This window comes from Suncus etruscus, chromosome 2 (genome assembly GCF_024139225.1).
Source record: "Suncus etruscus isolate mSunEtr1 chromosome 2, mSunEtr1.pri.cur, whole genome shotgun sequence".
Lineage (NCBI taxonomy): Eukaryota > Metazoa > Chordata > Mammalia > Eulipotyphla > Soricidae > Suncus > Suncus etruscus.
Window position 1 is genome coordinate 111,399,551 of NC_064849.1, and position 22,794 is coordinate 111,422,344.

General features: G+C 37.3%; 1 protein-coding gene across 1 annotated transcript in view; it reads left to right on the forward strand.

The window, feature by feature from the left end:
* Positions 1 to 207: 207 nt before the first annotated feature.
* Positions 208 to 22,794, forward strand: part of ITGA2 (integrin subunit alpha 2) — a 98,804-nt gene continuing 76,217 nt past the window's right edge. Inside the window, exons 1-3 of the mRNA XM_049769056.1 lie at positions 208 to 235; positions 2,469 to 2,540; positions 10,139 to 10,259. Coding sequence (XP_049625013.1) covers positions 208 to 235; positions 2,469 to 2,540; positions 10,139 to 10,259 — 221 coding nt within the window. The remainder of the gene's footprint in view (positions 236 to 2,468; positions 2,541 to 10,138; positions 10,260 to 22,794) is intronic.

Genomic DNA, 22,794 nt, shown 5'->3' on the forward strand with positions numbered 1-22,794 from the left:
CTATATACATAAAAATGTTTCTATATTAATCCTTATATTAAAAGTTGAGATGCATCCAAATATTTTATCTCCTATATGATAGTAGAACTAATTTAAAATATTTATTTATTTTTTGGGGTGGAGTCATACCTGGCAATGCTCAGGGGCTACTCCTGGCTCTGTACTCAAGAATAACTCTTGACAGTGCTCAGGGGACAATACAGGATGATGGGGACCAAACCCAGGTTGGTCGCATGTGAGACGAACACTTGACCTGCTGTACTATGACTGTGGTCCCAATAATTTTAAATACTTATATGGTATTACAAGTAAGGGATGATGAAAATAAAAGACATTTTTCTGAGCAATGAATAATAGTTTTTTAAACTCAATTTACCATATTTCAGGAAAAGTCAAATTATTCTTTGAGAGCATGATTTTTAATATGTGTCAAGAGATGGTCAGCTAGAATTCAAAACTGTAGAGAAAACATATTGAAGTGGCTGAAGAGATAGCACAACAGTAGTGCATTTGCCTTGCACTCAGCCAATCCAAGATGGACAGTGGTTCAAATCCCAGCATCCCATATGGGCCCCTATGCCTGCCAAGTGTGATTTCTGAGCACAGAGCCAGGATTAACCCCTGAGAGCCACCCAAAAATCAAAAAAGAAAATCATATTGAAGTGCATGCCTGAGTCCAATGGATAGGACATTTGCCTTGGCAACTGGTACCACATATGATCCCCAAGCCTGCTGAAAGTGACCCTGATACATAGAGTCAGGATCAAGCTTCCTGACCACCACAGGTAATGAGGAAAGGCAGCTTTGTGCAGGAATTAGAAGGCAGGCAGTGAGAAAAAGCTTGATGCTCTCTGATAACAGATTTTTCATGCAAAAGGCCTGAGATCATAATATGTTTGTGAAAGAGCTAGAATTCCAGCTGAATGAGATAAAAATAAAAGGGAGGAGGAGGCCAGGCCAGAGGGAAGGCATAAGCAGTGATCATACAACTGTAGCAATAAAGCATACACGTGGAAGTGGGGAACATTTTGAGATTGCATCCCATGGCGAGCAAGATATGAGAATCAGGTGAGTTACAAAAGGAGTACACAGGTTAGTATAGTTAACAAGACTCCAGCAGAGGCTTGTAGAGAGATCTATTTATAGAAGTGTATTAGTGGAACTTTCATAAATTGTCTCAGTCCATTTTAAGCATAACTGGTTACTAAGCAAGTTAGCCAATAGACACTAAGTTGTCAACAAAAGGAGTTTTGAGAGAGAGAGAGAGGACTTTTTGTCTTTGACAGAGCAGGAATTTAGAAGGAGTTAGAGTGACTTGATGAGATGCCATTTTGAGTAATTCTTCCAGTCACTGTTTCACCAAAATTCTTTTTCTCTGATTTCACTGCCATCCAATGGTCAAGACGGAAATAGTAGTCTGCTCAACGACAGGTCACCCTTTAGCATAAAAAATATCTTTTGAGTTGTTAGGAAGCAGTAAGGGATATTAGGATTATTGGAGATTGTTTGCTTAAACGATAATCAATGGTTACTTCTGGCTCTGCTATCAGGAATTAATCCTGGCAGTGCTTGGGGACTATAGAAAATGCTGGTGGTGATTAAAGTTAGGTGGACAACTTCCAAGGCAAACACTCTATCTACTGTACTATCTCTCCAGCCCCAAGAATTATATGGGGAGCCAGATAGTTAAGGCTCATGTCCTACATGTGGTGGTATCTAATTCAAAACTCAGCATTTCAAGTCTCTGAAACACCTCTGTCTATGACTCTGGAGGCCAGCACAGCATTGTCTGTGTGGTCTAGGTAACCCCAAACATAGCAGGGTTTAAGCAACATTTTATCTTGCACCCCTGCAATGTCAGACTGGCACTGAAAATCATAGAGATAAGAACCTAAATACCTGGACACCAACTATTGCAAGGTTGGAGATACAGTTTAAAAGAGTAAAGCATAAGCCTTCTATGCATGAACCTATATTCATTCCCTCACACTTGATCCTCAGAAAATGACCATCTTGTTCCCCCAAGTGCTGTCAGACTCAAGTAACACCCCACAATGGGCTCAGCACCAAAATGTCAGACCAGTACTAAAGGACATAGTATCACTAGGAATGATCCTATGGTCCCTGGGCCACAAGCACTGCTAATGAGCACTGGTGTACAAGTAATAAACCATTGCAGTGGACTTTTTGAAATGGTTATTGCCTGAAATATAAATTTTTTGAATTGTGAAAAAGCTTCTGAAAGTCCTAACAGCCCCTCAGCCACAGTACTCTAAGAATTGATGCAGTTGTCATTTTATTATAAAACAAATTAACTGCCCCCCCCAAAAAAAAACCCATCACTCAAAACATGAACAATAGTTGACATAACCAGAATTGGTGTCCTTGTGTGCAAACTTATGTATTGACAACACTGGAAACAGGAACACTGAAATGCTTAGGTGTAGTTTGATTTCCTGCCTTCTTAGGCTGTGGAGACTGTCAGAACAAAAAACCACACTCGGTGGCTTTAGCAACAGAAACCTATCATCATTCTCAAGGTTAGAAGTGTGAGATCAAGAGGTCATCAGGTGGACTTCTGGTACAGATTTTCTTCCGGGCTTATTGATGGCCACCTTCTAGCAGAGTTTTCTCCTGTGATCTTTACTTTGTGCACTCAGAACCATTGCCTTTGACATGAATGCAGATTCTGTCAGAGAAGTGTTTCAACCTCTTTAATGACCCTTTAATGGTCTTAATAAGGACATTGTCTTTACATATAGTTACATAAGAAGTTAGGATCTTAACATATGAATTGTGGGATGCATTTTACCATAATTGACTCCTATAGGTTTAAAAGTACATAGTGGATTTGTCTGCTCATGGTAGTGCTATAAGTGTCTGCTTGATGTGAATATACAATTACTTTTAAAGTAAAGGATATATAAATACACTTAAATTTTCATTTATTTTTATATTTAATACATTTTTTTGGTTTTGGGCCACACCTGGTGATGCTCAAGGGTTACTCCTGGCTATGCACTCAGGAGTCGCTCCTGGCTTGGGGGACCATATGGGACGCTGAGGGATCGAACCGCAGTCCGTCTTAGGCTAGCACTGGCAAGGCAGATACCTTACCTCCTCTAGCGCCACCGTGCCGACCCCATATTTAATACATTTTAATTGAATTACCATGAGATACAATTTCAAAGTTGTTCATGATTAAGTTTCAGTCATACAATGTCCATCACTCATCCCTTTAACCAGTGCAATTTCCTACCACAAATGTCCCCAATTTCCTTCCCATTCTCCTCCTTATCTCTTCCTCCCTGCCCCTCTCTATGACAGACATTTTTAATCTTTCTCTCTCACTCTTTCTTTTTTTTTCTCTTTAGACACTGTGGTTTCCCATATTGTTACTGATAGATATTATTTATATAATTTACCCCCTTTCAGCACCCAGTTGTTGTCCAGTTATTATTGTCATAGTTATTTTGTTATAGATCTCTTCTCTGCTCTAACTGCACTCCCCCAATTTTTGTAGCAAGCTTCTTACCATGGACCAGTCCTCTTGGCCTTTCTAATTCATTTCACTGAGCATAATATTCTCCATATCCACCTATGTATATGCAAATTTCATGACTTAATTTTTCCTAAGAGCTGTGTAGTATTCAATAGTGCAGAGATACATTAGTTTCTTTATCCACTTGGGTTGTTTCCAGTTTTTGACTGTTCTAAATGGTGTTGCAATGAATATAGGAGTGAAGAGAGCTTTTCTGTACCGTCTTCTTGGGTCCCTATGTTATATTCCCAGGAGCAGTATTGTTGGGTTCTTTAGATGCTCAATTTCTAATTTTTTTAAATGTAGGTGTGAGGAAGGGATTTTTGAATTGTATTTTTGTGTTCCTAGGGTATATTCCTAGAAGTGGTATAGCTGGATCATATGGGAGCTCAATTTCCAGGTTTTTTGAGGAATCTCCATATTGTTTTTCATAAAGGCTAGATTAGAGGGCATTGCCACCAGCAGTCAATAAGAGTTCCTTTCTTTCCACATCCCTGCTGGCACTGATTGTTCTTATTCTTTGTGATGTGTACCAGTCTTTGTAGTATGAGATGGTGCCTCATTGTTGTTTTCATTTGCATCTCACTGATGATTAAAGAAGTGGAGCATTTTTTCATGTGTCTTTAGGTCATTTGTATTTCTTCTTTGAAGAAGTGTCTGTTCATTTCTTCTTTCCATTTTTTGATAAGGTTAGATTTTTTTCTTGTTAAGTTCTGTCAGTACCTTGCATATTTTTGATATTAGGCCCTTATCTGATTATTCATTGCAGTGCTATTTACAATAGCCAGACCCTAAAAACAACCAAGATTCCCTTCAACAGATGAATGGCTAAAGAAATTGTGGTATATATACACACAGTGGAATACTATGCAGCTGTCATGAGAGATGAAGTAATGAAATTTTCCTATACATGGATGTACATGGAATCTAGTAAGCTGAGTGAAATAAGTCAGAGGGAGAGAGATAGACACAGAATAGTCTCACTCATCAATGAGTTTTAAGGAAACTTTAAGAACATTATTGTAATAATGCCCAGAGACAATAGAGATGAGGGCCAGAAGGACTGACTCACAATATGAAACTCACTACAAAGAGTAGTGAGTGCAGTTAGGGAAATAACTACACTAACAACTATCGTGACTACCTTAATGCATGAGAGAAGTAAAATGCCTGTCTCTAATACAGGCAGGGGTTGGGATGGAGGAAGGGGGAGCATTGGTGGTGGGAATGTTGCACTGGTGAAGGGGAGTGTTCTGTTTATGATTGAAACCCTACTACAATCATGTTTGTTAACATGGTTCTTAAATAAAGATTTTATATAAAAATTTCTATTTTTTGAGGAAATTTTTGAAAAGTTGTCTATAAGTCATAAAGCAGAAAATCATTACCTAGATGTAGCTGGAGTTTCTACTTCTTAAATTGAGAGAAATTTAGTGAAATCTTTTTCTATATATGTTGGGAAGTAAAAATGCACCCCACCCCACTCCAATATATATGAGCTTCCAGTAAGTATCCATTTTGATCGTCATTCAGGTCTTTTTCCTGATCAGAGACTTTTTGACATTTGATTTTATTCAGCATAGGAGCTAATACATTAGATGCTAACAGAGGACTAGTGAATTCTGAGAAAGAGACATAGCATGAGTAGGAGTATATTTATATCCTGCTCATTTGAACTTCCTCTTGCTATCTTTTGGGGAGAGTGAAGTGAAAAAGTCTAAATGAATGCCTTATAAGAGAGTTGACAATGCAAAATAGAATGTAATACAACTTATCTTTCTTTCAGGTTTCTGATTTGCAAATATATTGAGAAATTACTCAAGTAAACAATAATCAGAATCTTCTATTCTTGGCATACTCGTATGGAGTTTAGTATTAAACTCCAAAGAGCTATTTCTAAATCTTAGTTACACAAATCTCTGATATTTCCTTAACTAAATAATATATGCACATTATATATATATATATATGTGTGTGTGTGTGTGTGTGTGTGCATGCGTGTGTGTGTGTGTGTATTGCCTTGCAGAGACTATTGGCAGAATTAATACCAAAGTCACTTTTGATGAGGGCATAGTGGAAATAAGTAATGTATTATCAGAAACCAGAGGAAGGGTGATATTTGTTTCATAATGACAGAAAATTTGATCTAGTTGTGATTTACAGTTGCAGAGAAAACAGAACTTTTAAGCAATGAACTTTGTTGAGGAGACATCTGCCCAAGTAAAACTAAAAAAACAGCTTGCTCTTTGCTCACTGAATATGCTAAAATGTAGGAGGAAAGTGATAAATTAAAGAGAAGGTGCTAAACTAAATGAACAGTGCTTTATGACTAGGAAAATTCTAGGTATAGTCAATTTTTTAAAAAAGAAAAGGACATAATATTGAGAGTTATCATTAAGAAAATGTGATCTAAGTGAATATTAAGAGTGTGGTTGTGGAGCCGGAAAGATAGCATGAAGGTAAGGTGTTTGCCTTGCATGCAGAAGGACTGTGGTTTGAATTCCAGCATCCCATATGGTCCCCCATGCCTGCCAGGGGTGATTTCTGAGTGTAGAGCCAGGAGTAATCTCTGAGCACTGCCCAAAACCAAAAACAAACAAACAAACAAACAAACAAAAAACACAAAAGAGTGTAGTTGTAAGGCTGGAGCGATAGCATGGAGTTAAGGCATTTGCCTTGCATGCAGAAGGTCGGTGGTTTGAATCCCGGCATCCCATATGGTTCCCCTACCCTGCCAGGAGAAATTTCTGAGCATAGAGCCAGGAGTAACCCCTGAGTGCTGCCAGGGGTTTCTAGATGAATGCCTTATAACATTACAAGTGTAATTATAACCTTACAAGGGTAAGGTCTCCTTGTTTTTAGGCCAAGGCTTTTTTTTTTCCATGTCCCCTATATTTTGCTGGGCCTATGCAAACAATTGCCACTCTAACACCATCGGTGCTGTGCTCCTTTGACTCATCCTTAATGAAATAATGTATTATGAACAACTGTGTCAACAATACTATAGCCTTAATGTTAAAGGAGTTACATAAATTTTGTGACTTTAGATTGCTTTGTGTACTGCTAAGAAATGTTAAAATGTACTACAGTCTGGGGACTTGAGGGACAAAGTAACTGTGCATATGTTTTGTTTTATTTTTCTTAATGTTTTTTGGCTGAAAATTCAAAATTAAGGTGTCAGCAAGGGGATTTCTTTGAAGAATTCTGTTTATGGATGACTGTCTTCCCACTGTAACTTCACCTTGTCGTCTTTCTTTGCATCTTTGTCTTTATAAAATAAAATAAAACAAATAAGTAAGTAAAAAGAATTTTAGTAAAAAAAAAAAACAAACAAAACAAAAAACATTACACTCATGCCAGGTGTGACCCAAAAACCAAAAACCAAAAAAAAAAAAAAAGAAGGAAAAAAAGTGTGGTTGTAAGAGGCCAGAACCATAGCACAAAAGGTAGGGTGATTGCCTTCACGCAGTCGACTCAGAAGCCTACCAGGAATAATTTCTAAGTTCAGAGCCTGGAATAACCCCTTACCACCATCAAGGGTGGCTCAAATACCCTCCTCCCCAAAGAGTGGGATTATAAAATATATTGTTAAGTAGATAAGGCAAGTGATTCTTGGAACCTCTTAACCATTTTGCAAAGGCCAGGAAAGAAGATGCAGTGATCTAGGAAAGGTCTGTGGAGAAATCTCATGTGATGATCTGGATTCCCACGACATTCATAGGACACCGACAAGACTTTTAGAAATACTGTCACAAGAGAAGCACTACTCTTTTAGTCAGAGGGAACAGAAAAATAGAGGCCAAAGGAACTGTTGTACACCTAGAAGAGAGAACCGTAAGCTAGGAAGCATTAAAGCCTTGGAAACTAAAGGAATTTGCTTTGGCTTGGCACTGATGATCCCTTTATTCCTTTTAATTCCTTCCTTTGGGAATGGAAATGTCTATTACATGCTGCTACCATATTTGGAAAGTAGAGTTGAATCTTGTTCTTTAAGTTCATAGTTGTACAGGTGGGAAGAACTTTTGCACCAATACAGCAGAAACTGGGTGCCTCACCTTATCTGGTTTAGATGAATGGTTTGGGAACTTAAGAATTGAAGACATTTCAATGATCCCAGAGAGAGAGTATAGTTGGTCAACATCTTTTAGCCTCCAAAGAGTACAATTCTTTGGGCTAGAGAAAAGAACCAAAGAATGGAACTGGCCTCAGAGAAAATGAGCAGCACAAGATTTCCTACTTACCTGTTTCCTCCAAGCTAGTCTATGATGGAAAAAATCAACCATATTTCTCCCACAACACACACATGTTCTGCAAACAGATATTTAATTATTGTAGTTTGGTTACAATAGTGTTAACAGTTATGCTTTTGAGGTACTCACTGCCATTCAAATGGCCAAGATCTTCCATCAAGTTTTACCTTGTTATGTATAGTTCACTTATTCATTACTCCTTACATTACCCCTTGGCATTCTCAGTTCTGTAATGCAGGGCTATGGCTTTGATATCAGTTGATGTACTCCATTCCCTTATCATGAAAAATCATTTCTTTAAATCAAGAGCTACAGTGCCTCCAAGTAGAAGTCCAAGAAGACAAAGCAAAATGCCTCAAAATATTAAAGCTAGTGGCAAAATTAAAGAGATCAAATTCACTTCAGAAATATGTCTAGATGTCAAGAAAATGAGACTAATACAATAAATTAAAAATCATTTATGGGAAAAGTCAGTAAGATACACCAAATGCACCAAACACAAATGAGGAATTAATAAAAAGTAAGAAATTAAAGGTAGTAGCAGAGAAAGTTCATCATTAAAAGTTGGAAGCCATAAAAAAGTTCTGGGAGGCCAGAGGGAATGCACAGTAGTAGGAAGTGTTTGCCCAGTACTTGGCCAATCCAGAATGGACCTCGGTTTGATCCCGGCATCCCAGTCTCCTGAGCCTGCCAGGAGCTATTTCTGAGTGCAGAGCCAGAAGTAACCCCTGACTGCCCCTAGATGTGGCTTCCAAAAAACAAATCAAAACAAATAATATTCTAGGGATTCTGAGTATGGAAAACAAAATGAATGAGAAAACCTTGAGATGTTCAATGGGAGAGTTTGAGTTGAAGCACAGCCTCACATACCAAGTATAATCCTAGTAGCAGTGTCTTTTGTGATACCTAGTGCTACACAAAATATTGAGTACTCCAGTGAGCAGCACAACTAAGCTGTGATCTTTTGAGACCCACAATTAAGAGTGTATGACCTCCAGCAACAATGACAAAATGGAAGGAAAGGGAAACTTTTAATTTAATTTTCAAAAACACTAGTGGAGTTTAAATCTCCATGGAAGCACAACAAATATGCTTGAACTTGCAGAAGGAAAGAATAAGTGAAATTGAAAATGACATTCCAGTAATGACTCACTTTAGAGGAGAATAGTAATATTTAGAGAAAGATTAAGAAAAACTTAAAGAAAATTAGACTAAATTAAAAGAGATAGTGTTGGGATGATAAGAAACCAATAAATGTATAGAAATAGAACAAAGAAAACAGTATTTATAGAAGAAATAATAACTGTAAACTTCTCAAATCTGAGGAAATAATAAATCATAAACTCCAGGAAGCTGAAAGAACACTCAATTTCCTAAATTGTATGTGAAAACACACAAATATTATTGTTGAATAATATTGTTGTTGAAAAGTAATAATAACAAAAATATTAAAAATTGATAGAGAGTAAAATATAGTCAACTCGATCAGACTATCAAGATTTCTCAGCAAAAATGTTATAGGATAATAAAGAATAAAATTAAATATCCACAGAATTCTGAAAGATGAAAATAAATGCTCATTGACAGATGATCAAATAAAGAAATTATTGTGTGTAACTGCTATATGGAATACTGTGGTTTGCAATATTGCTTACTCAGTATCTTTTCAACAGACATTTGATTTAGATTTTATGTCAAGATCTTTAGGTGAATTCAGAAAAAAAGTAAGATAGTTTTCAGAGCCTGTACTTGGGTGGCTACAATCTCATCTTTTTTTGGAGGTCAAATAGAACTCTGGTTATTCAGAGGTAAAAAATGAATTTAATATCTTAAATCAGATTGTATACATACCTCTTTTTCATACTTCCCTCCTAAAGCCTCAAGTTTCTGCAAAATAAAGATACTATTAGGAATAATGTCTGAGGATAACTACAAGTAAAAATGAGTTAATTAATAATATACATTTAAGGCATTTAGCCTCGGAACTGTGTCCCAAGTAAATAGTTAAAAAAAGCAGAGTGTATTGGGGCTGGAGTCATAGCGCAGCAGTAGGGCATTTGCCTTGCAATTCAGCTGACACAGGATTGACCTGGGTTCAACCCCTGATGTCCCATATGGTTCTCAGAGCCAGGAGCAATTTCTGAACACAGAGTCAGGAGTAACCCCTGAGCATCACAGGGTGTGCCCTCCCCCAAAAAAAGCAGTGTCTGTTATTTCTAGGTAATAATCATAAATAATTATACAATAAACAACATTGTTTATTTAAATGGAGAATATCAATTTTAAACATTTAGTGCGAACTTATATTTATATTTTGTAAATTTGGACACTTTATTTTTCTTAACAGGCATTTTAAATTGCTGTTTGGCATATAATGTTGGTCTCCTAGAAGCAAAGATATTTTCTGGTCCTTCAAGTGAACAGTTTGGCTATGCAGTACAACAGTTTAAAAACCCAAGTGGCAACTGGTAAGTATTCTCTATGATTTTAACAAAAATGCTAAATAAATTTTTTATCAGACACAAATTTTCAATTCAGTTTATATGAATATATGATATATGAATAATCTGTGGTCTTCAAATATTATTAAATGAAATATCTTTGAGAGTTAATAATGACCAGTTAGTGACATTATTCTGTTGCCTCTTTACAAAATACTTTCTAATTATTTTACAACAAAATAATATTTTATACTATTATTATTTATATTTATAACAAAATAATAATGCCATTTTGTCCGTGTATGTAGATATAGATCTGATAGAACTATCTTCATATCTTATTCTGTAAAGCAGCATACATTGAGATTTAAAATGTTCACCCTTTAAAATACTATATTCCTACAGCCCATACCTAGATAGTAGAATTGTTTCTTGAGTTTTTAATGTAATATATACACACACACATATATATATATGTGTGTTTTTAATGTAATATATACACATATATTATAACATATATATATATGTTATATATATGTGTGTTTTTAATGTAATATATACACACACACATATATATACACACACAATGGAAGGAATAATGCAATCATGAAATTTCAGCAACATGGAATGGGAAGATATTATTTTAAATGAAGCAAGCCAGAAGACGAAGGATAAATACAGAATGATATCACTTATATGTGATATTGAGAATAATTACATAAACAAATGTAATGGTCAAAGTCGGAGTTTCTCTAATACCCTTGGCCCCAATATATGCAAGGAGAAAGACACTGAGTAGAGAAGTACAAACACAAATATGAAAGGATTGGGGCCAGGGGCCAAGCGATCTCAGGTGCATAGGTGGAGATAAAAAAAAAAAAAAAAAGAACAGAATTAAATATCTAATCCAAAGTCAACAACAATGGAATCAAGAGACCCAAACTTTAACAATCTAAACTTTAAATGGGCCTGATATATTGGTGGGCTGAGGGACAAAAAGTGGTGGTTAGGATACTCTGGGAACATAGGTGGAGAGAGGTCGACACTGGTGGTGGGATTGGCCCTGATTCGTTGTATGTCTGAAATCTAACTATAAGGATTTTGTAAATTACAATTGCTTCAATAAAATTTAAAAAAAATTTAAGAAAAAATTTTTCCTTAATCAAGACATTTTCTTTTCTTTTTCTTTTCGGTTTTTTTGGCCATGCCCATTTGATGCTCATGGGATACTCCAGGCTAAGCACTCAGAAATTGCCCTTGGCTTGGGGGACCATATGGGATGCCGGGAAATCGAACCACGATCCTTCCTTGGCTAGCGCTTGCAAGGCTGACACCTTACCTCTAGCGCCACCTCGCCGGTTCCATTTTTTTAACTCAATAAATATCTTTTATTAATGAAAAAAGGAATATTGTTAAGCACCAAAACTGTATGTTGTTACATTGCATGTGCAAGAGAAAGGTAATTGCAATACTTGGTGAACAAGTACTTAATTTTGAAGTCATGAGTGTACAAAACATGAAATACAAAGCAATACAATAATCACAATGCAGAAAATTTGCAATAAAGAGCAAAAATGCAATAGTCAAACACTTATTGGAGATTTCATAGTATTGCTATAAATGCTTGCTTAGTTTTTCTTTTACTTTTAATACTTTAGAATGTTAGTTGAGTATATTTAAATATTGTAAATTTGCAACAGTTGACATTTACAATACTTTATGCACATCATTCATTTAATTGCTATTAAAGCCATCCTTAAAAAGCCAAGCACAATGTGCTAGTGTTTTGCTCCTACCATTATAATATTGCACAAAGCTATTAATGGTGAATGAGGTTTCCATTAAAATTCTCATTTATCCAGAATCATTTAAAAAAAACTTGTCAGTTTCATGAGTGCCAATGAACTTTATTCATGCAAAATAATCTGTAGCCTTCAATATTTCATGAACTATCCTGGTTTCACGCTTGGCAAGACCATTCCATGCCATGAGAATTCATTGAGAAAATGGGGCTTCTATCAAGTTGAAACATCAGAAGTCACTGTGTGGGTTGTATTATCTACCCTCTTGGTTTATAACTGAAGGGGAAATACATTGTATGAATTTGGAGATAAAATCAACAGAATTAGTAGTGGGGAAAGCTAGAGAAACTTGTTATACCTTTAATAATAACCATAGAATACACACACATTAGAAAAAACTTCCCTTGTAAAAACTGAACTCTACATCAACAACCATACCTTATTCCTTTTCTTCCTCCTCCTCCTTTTCCTCCTCCTCCTCCTCCTCCTCTTCCTCCTCATCGTCCTCCTCCTCCTCCTCCTTCTTCTTCTTCGACCGGCAAGATACATTTCAGGTCAAAAAGCAAGAGAGTAAAAGCACCTTACTCTGGGGAGTATGTCACATTTTTTTTAGTGGCACTGAACAGTTTAGTAGTGATTTCCGAATTTTGCTGCAGAGTGCTCTTTAATTAGGGCACCAAAAGAAGAGTCTGCTTAATTGCTTTGTAAAATGAAGCAATGATATATATATATATATATATATATATTTTTTTTTTTTTTTTTTTTTTTTTTTCTCTTCGGGCCTCCCTCCCGCCCTCCCTGCGAGGCTCCCCGCCTGCCCGCCTGCCCGCCCGCTCCTGAAGCAATGATATTTTAATCCTATAATATAGCCTAATTTAATTAAAAGTTTTTCTTACAAAATGCGCTTATATTGATGCTTAAACTATCATGTATGTAAACGGATGGGTTGATTTTGTTACGGTAAGAGGGTGTAGTATGGATTCAGCAAGAGAATGTTTGTGTTGTGCTTGTCTATGAGTTCTTTCAAAATGTGCTCATTCTAAGAATTTTGCCCACATTTAATCTAGTTAACTTTTGCCCACACTAAATGTATAGCTTGGATATTTAAGAATAAAATTGATTTCTAAGCCTGGAGCTGGATTTTTTAGCAGCACGGGCGGTGCAGCTTGGCAGACCTTCCGTATGTGCCAGCGGCCTTTTGGCCTGGCCTAGGTGGGGGGCCCGGACCTGGTTCACCGAACCCCCTCTCCCCCCTTTCCTCTCGGATCTCCAGGTGGAGTTTCAGGTGGTATTCTGGGAGAGCTCATAGGGGCACCCGGGTTTTCCCCCACTCCCAGGCCGGGTCTGGAGACCGGCCTAGGTTGGGCTTAAATCATCCCTGTCCTTCGGGCTTGGGAGGGTCTCTCTCTCCTTCCTGGGAGCTGGATTTTTAGCAGCACGGGCGGGCAGCTGGCAGACCTCCGTATGTGCCAGCGGCCTTTTGGCCTGGCCTAGGGTGGGGGGCCCGGACCTGGGTCACCCGAACCCCCTCCCCCCCTTTCCTCCGGATCTCCAGGTGGGTTTCTGGGAGGAGCTCATGGGGCACCCTGGGCTTTCCCCACTCCCAGGCCGGGTCTGGGGACCGGCCTAGGTTGGGCTTAAATCCCTGTCCTTCGGGCTTGGGAGGGTCTCTCTCCCTTCCTGGAGCTGGATTTTTTAGCAGCACGGGCGGGCAGCTGGCAGACCTCCGTATGTGCCAGCGGCCTTTTGGCCTGGCCTAGGGTGGGGGGCCCGGACCTGGGTCACCCGAACCCCCTCTCCCCCTTTCCTCCGGATCTCCAGGTGGGTTTCTGGGAGGAGCTCATGGGGCACCCTGGGCTTTCCCCACTCCCAGGCCGGGTCTGGGGACCGGCCTAGGTTGGGCTTAAATCCCTGTCCTTCGGGCTTGGGAGGGTCTCTCTCCCTTCCTGGAGCTGGATTTTTAGCAGCACGGGCGGGCAGCTGGCAGACCTCCGTATGTGCCAGCGGCCTTTTGGCCTGGCCTAGGGTGGGGGGCCCGGACCTGGGTCACCCGAACCCCCTCTCCCCCTTTCCTCCGGATCTCCAGGTGGGTTTCTGGGAGGAGCTCATGGGGCACCCTGGGTTTTCCCCACTCACAGGCCGGCTCTAGAGGGTGGATCAGGGGGTGTATTTTGATCTGGGGGGAGGCAAATAATTTCTCAGCTATACTCAGGCTGTCACTGGCAATTTCATACCAGTCTACATTTTGAAACCGCGCGGGGGCTAGCGCCCCCGCGCGATCATATGCTCCTCCCAACCATCAGTACCCCAGATTTACCCTTCTTAACTTCAGTAACACACAGCTTCAATCTCTGACCAAAGACATACAGTAGATCTTACAAATCCCAGAACTATTTAGAAGGACACAAATCGAACACATATTGAACACATATATTTTTTGAATATTTTATGGTTATTTTCTTTAACTGCTGTAACTCTCTATATATTCTTCTACCATGATGTTTCTATCCACTTTTCATCTTGTCTTTTATTTGTAAGCTGTTCAGTAAGGATTGTGGTGGAACTATCCCTCAGTTTGATGCCTATGATTGAACTATGTCATGGAAATTGCTGGTCTTGTTCCTATTGCCTCCAGATGCACCAATAACGCTTCGTGGCATTGATCCTTGTTTGCATAGACACATTAAAATGGGAAAACACTATACATACAGATTAGTTATTATCTAATAAATCTCATTACAATGTACCTTACACCCTGAATATTGATATAATAACCTGGCATAGGCCTCAGTTGAATGGGCATTCTCCATTCACGCTGGAACCAGGCAAGCTATCTACGAAACATCCAAGGTCTTTTATAGCAACAGTTGGAAGCAGTCCTCTACCAGGAAAGACACTACCAAGGGTGTGACATCGACCTCCTAATAAGACACTTCCGTTTACACTGAGAAGACGTGACAACAACAATGACCTGCGAGAAGACATGACAACAACGATGACCTGCTCTACAGGACATGGTTCTCTCTATTGCCCCTTAAGTGTGAGGTGAAACGAGAGGATGCTCTGCACCATCCTGACTGCAATATGGGATATGCAGACTCCAGGATCTTTAATACAGAAGAATGATACCAACAACAGAAACTATGTGAGGAATGGAGGTGTATTGCCAGTACAGACTATGACTTGAATTGGACAAACTAGTTTGCCTGGAGCCTAGAGTCAGTCCTGTGCCAGGAAACTTCAGGGGTAGGGTCTCCATGTATTTAGACCATAATTTGTCTTTCCATGTCCCTTATGTTTTGGTGGGCCTATGCAAACAAATGCCACTTTAATATCGTTTTTTACTATGTTCTCTTGACTCCAATCCTTAAGAAAAACAACCCATTAAAACTTTTGAGGTTAACTTAAACTAGTAAGCATGTGCATGGAACTAGATAAATGTACTTTGCCCTCAATGTTTAAAGAGTTACATAAGTCTAATATCTTTAGATTATATGGTGTGCTGCTAAGAAACAATATGTACTACAACTGGGGATTTGAGGGACAAAGTAATTGTATTGTACATGGGTTCAGTTTTGTTTTTCTTAATGTTCTTTGGCTGAAAGTTCAAGGCTGGGATATCATCGATGGAACTACTGAGAATCCTGTTTATGGGTGATTGGGCTTCCACTGTAACTTTACCCTGTCCTCTTTCTTTGCATCTTTGTTGTCATAATTAAAATAATAAAAAAATAATTAATAAAAAAAAATTGATTTCTAAATTTTAAATATTTCGCCCCTCTCCAAATACATTTATTATGCCACCGTCAGGCACATGCACAGAAAATACCTCTGTGGTTCGCATACTTAAATATTTTACCAATATTATTTCACACAGAATCTCAAGCAATCCTTTGAGAATTAGAAGAGTGTTAGGGCTTTTTGTTTTAAGTTGATATATGGCTCAATTGAGGAATTTAAAAATAAGAAAGGTCATAGAAAGTGAATTTAATTTAATATCAAAGGTATGGTTGGGGCCGGAGAGATAACATAGCGGTAGGGTGTTTGCCTTACATGCTGAAGGACAGTGGTTCAAATTCCAGAATCAAGACATTTTCCATTCCATTTATTTTGTCATCTTTTCTACTTCATCCTCGTAAGCACCCATTCTAAATTTTCAAAGGTACATCTAGCCCCTTTTATTTTTCCCTAAAGTGCCCTTGCTCTGTACAATGTATACGCTTTTTAAACCATAATTATTTAAAATATAACCAGATCCATTGATGTAGAAATAGATAATATTGTCATTGCTGGTTTTCTATAATAATTAAATCCTCTTGAAAGAAATTTGATAAATCTGAAAAATGTTTGTAGTCAGAAGAGCTCTAGCTCTTCTTTTGTCCCAGTTAATGGTCACTGTTGAACAGGGTTGTGCTAGTAGAATTTTATCTCCCCATTTGAATAGAGGGTATTGCAACTTCCCCTTTCCCTGGAAAGTTCATATCCTGGACCCTTGACAGCTCTTTTCAAAGAGTAAGATGATTGTTAGTGGCTTACACAAAAAAAGACAATCCATAACCGTTTTACTTTTAACACATTATTCATGCAAATAAGAATTGCAGGACCATAGTGGCACACATTTTAGGTGATTTACTAATGAAACAGCTTTTAAATATGCATTGCAAAATAAATTGTAGATTGATTTAAATTAAAACTGCCTTTAATGACCTTTTTATTAGATAACTTCTGTATAAACTTAAATTTGTTGCTCTTAAACAGTTTAATTCAATGAACATTTAGGATTCATATATTACAAATTGGGGTACATCAGTATGAATGGTAAGGAAACTGTAAGGAAAAATGAAATCACAGAGAATAGTAGGTCTCAGAATATACCTTGGAAGAATAGAGTCATAAGATGGGTCATACAGGGGTGGAAATGAATAAGATAGAGTTTAATGAATGTGAGGATGCTTGGAAAGCAATGTGTGCTGTCAGTTATCTGGAAGAGCACAAAGATGGGGCAGAAAACCAGAGAGTAGCATTACTCTCATCATTTGGGATATGAAGGTGTATGCAGCTCTAACAAACATCTGCTTACATTTTCATAGCCATTGTAAGTAGATAGATATATTTTATGTTTCACACCATATCCAGTCCTGTTTCTTTTCTGACCCACAGATTCCAACATCCCATTCAGTATTTCCACTTCAAGTCATAGTAAATATATTAAATTTAATTTTAAAAAAGCAAATAACTAAATTTCTATACCATTTGACTAGGTAAAAAACATCTTGACACCACCTTTTCTCAAATCTTCCACCATATATATTCATTAGCCAGTTCTGCTGGCCTTATCAAACTATATATTGTAATTAACATTTTTAAAAATATAGTATATTTATTGGATCCACACTGGATAGTTATTCCCTTTCAATCCTGTCCTACAATCCTTCTTACTCCTTTCATATTGCAGCCAATATGAAATCTTCCTGTCACTTATTGCAGTCAATATGAAATCTATGAAATCTAATCATTTAAATTAGTGATTTATAACTTTTGTTTAGTGGGCAATGCTGGTCTGTGGAAATATTTTGTTACTGATAAATTAATGCTGCTTGGCTGATACTTGTTTTTAAGCACTGGGCCACTGACTAGTACTAGTTTGTAGGTATTTAAAAAGGTTGAAAAACACTTCCTTAGACTAAAATCTTCACTGGCTTTTTACTAATGTGATATGAGCTTTATAAAATGATCCTCGATGGGAGTCAGGATATCAGTCTGACTCTTCTATCTCAGGTTTCATCTCTTCTCCTTTGTTCCCTGTAGACACTGATTTTTGTCTTCTGTTTGCTTTTGAACATGCCACACTCATTTTGGCTTAAGAATGTCATCAAATGCATTTCTCTTGGAAGGGAGTTTTTCTCCAATAGTTTCATGTGGTTAATGGGTCCCATATTTCAGTCTCAGTTCTCAGGGCAAGGCTAACTAAATATTTCACATACCTCCGAGCACTCTTGTCTTTCATGTTTTCTCTTCTGAATAACAGTTCTTTCTATCTGAATGATCTTTATTTGTTTATGGGCTCATTACTTGTCTCCTGTTCAGCCTCTGTATTGGAGTACTGATTTTTTCATGATTGTATCATCAGAATCCAGAGTGGTACCTAGAATCAATAATTATTTGTTGGATGGCTGAATGAAAATCCCATTTCAAAGTAGTTCCCCCAAATGCTCTACAGTGTGATATATAACTAAGTGACTGAATAAGATCTCCAAATTCATTTAATGTTCTACTTACTAGGCATGGTCTTGCTGAAGACATCTTGACAGAAAGCTTAGTGTTATTGTTTTAAAGGAAGAGATTTTCTGGAACTGGGTAAATATAATGAAGAGCTCTATTAACAGTAGTATATGTATGTGTTAAAATTATAGCTTTCTCAAGGATCTAAGAAAACTCAGGATTCTTACTTTAGGTTGTAAGAAAAATCCATAAGAACAAAACGTTTTCTGGCACCTCGCAGTGTTCAGGAAATTGAGTGCAGTCATATCAAATTTTTCTTTCTAGGATTTTCTCAGCATACAAAGCATTGTTAAAAGACAAGTGCAATAAAAGCTGTTTGTGAAGAAATGCTGGTGCTGATCTGATTATGTCAATTTTATTGGCACATTTCTCAATCTCATTTTGGCAGTCTCAATATATTCCTGAAAATACATAGAAATTACAAGACAATAGCTATTTGGAAACAAGTCACCACTCCAGTTCTTGTTGCACCCAGTGCTTTCAATGACAATGTAGAAAGTTCAGAATTAGGTCGATCAAGACCGTACTTCCCTCTAATCTCTATACAATCACCAGCTGATAGAGAAGCACACTGCACTGCCCAAATGAGAGAAGAGAATACTTATCCCACTTAGAAAACTGAACTGCTTAGAAGTAGGTGGTAAGAAGGAAAGAGACCAAAGCTGACCCACTGCCACTGTTGACTTTCCTGGTTTTTTTCCCCATAAAACATAGAAATAGAATTTTATTACATGGACTTGATCCTCTTATCCATCATGAACTGGATATTAGATAAAGTTCAGAAAGTCTGAAACATAATGGCTAACTTTAAGAGTGTAGAAAAGTTAAAGAGACATGTGCATACATGGTAGCTAGCCATAGGGAATTCTGGAGACAAAAGCAACAACGTGTGTAGATAACAGTGTTGGTGTCATTTAGTGTCATGGGCTGTGCCAACTTACTAGTAAAGGCTCATTTTCCTGAAGCCTGCAATTAGCCACCTAGCCTCTCGTGGGAGTCTGGTTTTGCCAAGGTGCCTTCCATGGAGGACAAGTGGGTGAGTTTCCATGCCAGTCCTGGTGTGGATCTCAGTTGTGACAAGCAGCCTTCACAAGTCTGAGTCTCAAGGAAAATAGTATGAAACTTGGAACCCAGAATTGCCTATTTGTTTTGAAATTGGCCCAGTGCCCTTCTCCACTTGTAATTTATGACAGTTGCACAGACACTATGGAAGAAGCAGATGTGGGAAGGACTGTTTAAATATTAACTTTCCTTCTGATACTAATCAAGTTAACTTTGGGCACAGAAAGTGGTCTGAATTCTATAATAAGCCATGAGTCTTTTCCTCTTAGCTATATATACTTTTCTCTACCTCTCTTTTTCTCTCTTTCTCTTTTCCTCCCCTCTCTTCCCCTCATTCTCCTCTCCCCCAACCTACCTCACATTTGTCCTTACTCCCTTACTGCTTGTCTTAAATTTGCCTTTTAGTAGTGTTTTTATGGCCTATGTTACTTTTTACACAATCTGTCTTAACTCAACTGCTGCTCCTCTCAACTCTTCTGCCTCTATTTCTCCCTAACAATTTTCTTAAAGCCCTAATCTGAGGTTTTGTTATTTTTAATCACACTTCCCTAATTTTGAAGTACAATGTTAACTCTTCTACATTTCCTGTATATCAAATAATTTACACACAATAGCTTATGTATGGGATTCTTAAGATTATAAGAAAGCAACCTTGACATTTTTCATCATACCCAGCAGTGCTCATAGCTAACTCCTGGAGTTTTGCTCAGAGATTACTCTTATTAGGTGCTTAGGGGACCATATGGGGTGCTAGGGATCAAACCCATTGGCTACATGCAAGACAAGCACCGTATCTTGTACTGCACATGTTGTACTGTATTTCTCTGGTCCGTTTTCACTCTTTCTCTAGTGTAATGTGTTAAACATTTTTCATACTATGGTATTTTACATAGAAATAGTAGTAATTGGGATTTGGGAATCCTTAAGCCTTTTTGACAGCAACATATGAACTGGATACATTTCAAAGCAAGATTAACTCCTAAGCAGTTTCCAGGGAATTACCTCTGTCTAATCGAAAGTGTATGTTCTACCTTTGCAATAGGCAGGGGTGTAGGCATCCCATTTTAAAGCCCTTATTTTACATACAGGATGTTCAAATATAAGTGATGCAATGCAATCCTTATTAGTAACAATTATACAAAAGATTGAGATATGCTTAAAATAATTCTACAGAAGCTTGTGGTCCTGTACACTATTTCTTCTTATTGTATTACTTCTGAGGCCTTTTCCAAGAAAACTGAGCTCATTATATGACTCAAAATTCTGCAAACATTGATGAGAACTGTATGGGTATAAAGGGTATTTCTAGCTGCAGAAACATGTTTTCTTGTTCAAGTGAAGATTAGTGTTTGTTTATTTCTTAAGGAAAAAAATATAATGAATATGTGTTGCGACCACAAAGGCAAAAGAGTCTATCTTACATGATAGCTTTACCTTTTTAATTAACTGACATTTTAATGAAGCTTTTTGTATGTTGTCTTCCAAATATTCATCTAAAGAGAATTTTAAATGAAGAATAAATAAAAATGAATATTCAATTTCATAGCATACATAAAAGATTATGCCCTACAGAACTTTGATAGCAATCATATTTATTTATTGAGTACCCTTTTGCCAACAAGTATTATATGTTTTATTTTGATTCTGAATCCTTTTACAATGCAATGAGTGAGTTACATTAAGCTTAAGTGGTTTGATTGAGAATATTATTCCAGTACTACTTGAGTAAAGAGAATGGAAACACTAACTCACCAAGCTATTTTCCAAGTTCATTGTACCATCCTGGCCAAGACACGAAAACTACTCAAGTGTCCATTGATGGACTGGCTATGGAGAAGTTGTGGAAAATCTACACAATTGGATATTATTTGGACATTTTAAAAAGGGAATTTTTCCATTGTGTAGAGAAAACCATGCAGACTTTATGGAGCAAAGATGGTACCATCCTTACAAAGTGAGGATGTTCTGAACACCTGTGAGAAATGTAAAGCATATTATAAAGCATGTCATTGTGCATTGCACTACTTACAAATATGTAGGAAGAAAAATCATGTCCTTAATAATAGTGTGTTTCTACCTCTCTACCCACTTACCTGTTCATCAACCCTTTCATCTGCCATGGATTAGGACAAACACATATTGGATTAATTTCAGTCCATTTCTTTTATATTTGGCCTAAAATTCATTCTAATTCCTTTCTGGAATAAAAGGCTTAATCTTTTATCACAGACTTTAAATAACAGCCAGTATAATTCTTTATGTCTCATTTTAAAGATAAAGTCTTAAATCTTAGGTTGTTTTGGGACTGTGCTTAACATGCTCACTTCCTTTATTCGCAAATTTTCTTCTTTTTTTTTTTTTTAAGCCTACAGCACCCAGTATTCTCACGTGGTCTACCATCCAAGTAATAACCAGGCCCAACCCTACTTAGCTTCCACAAATTTTTTTTACTTTTAAATCCACAACTTATGTGTTTCTTTGTCTCCCATAACCTTTATTTTCAATAACTTACAACTCAGCCCAATTTTGCTTACATAAAAGTATCATGTACTTTAATGTAGCTTTGCACTATTATTTTGAGTTTGAAAACAATATTTTGTTATTATGTTATTCCCACATAGTTTTAATTTTTGTCATACTATTTTTTTGTTGTCTTTTGTTTTTGGTGATACTCAGGGGTTACTCCTGGCTATGCACTCAGAAATTATTCCTTGGGGGACCATATGGGACCATATGGGATGCTGGGGGATTGAACTATGGTCCTTCCTAGGTCAGCCGCATACAAGGCAAATTCCCTACCACTACGGCACCACTCCAGCCCAATTTTTTCCTTACTATAAATACAGATGTGTCAAGTGGAATATCTATTATCAACAATGATTTTCTCTTGATAGGCAATATAGGGGCAGGATAATAGGGGAACCCTATTATTTCAAATCCATGGACAATTCCATTAGTGACTCACATGGTACATATATGTTTATTCCCCCCAGGCAAGAAGTTAAAAGAATCTTCGTGGTGAATTTTTATAATGGTTTATTTAGCATAAATTGTTAATTTTTGTAATGACCTGTGTTATTCATAAGTAATGAAGAGCTATAGTAGAAATGACACTTTAGAAGTTACTACCCCTACTCTAGATACAAATTTGGATATACTTGCAGACACCCTTGTTCTGTGACTTGTGCATGAGATGTATCTGTTACTCCAGAATATTTGGAGATTTTCAGTGCTCTGAAAAATTTCTGATATTCACTAGTCTGGCCATTTTATGTTCTCCTCTTTGTTAACACTTCATGTCTGTTTCTTTAATAAAGTTCATTTACAGTGATGAATAACATGCACGAGCACACATGCACACACACATACATTATTTTCTAGTGATGATTATTTGAAACTTTTTCATCTATATAATT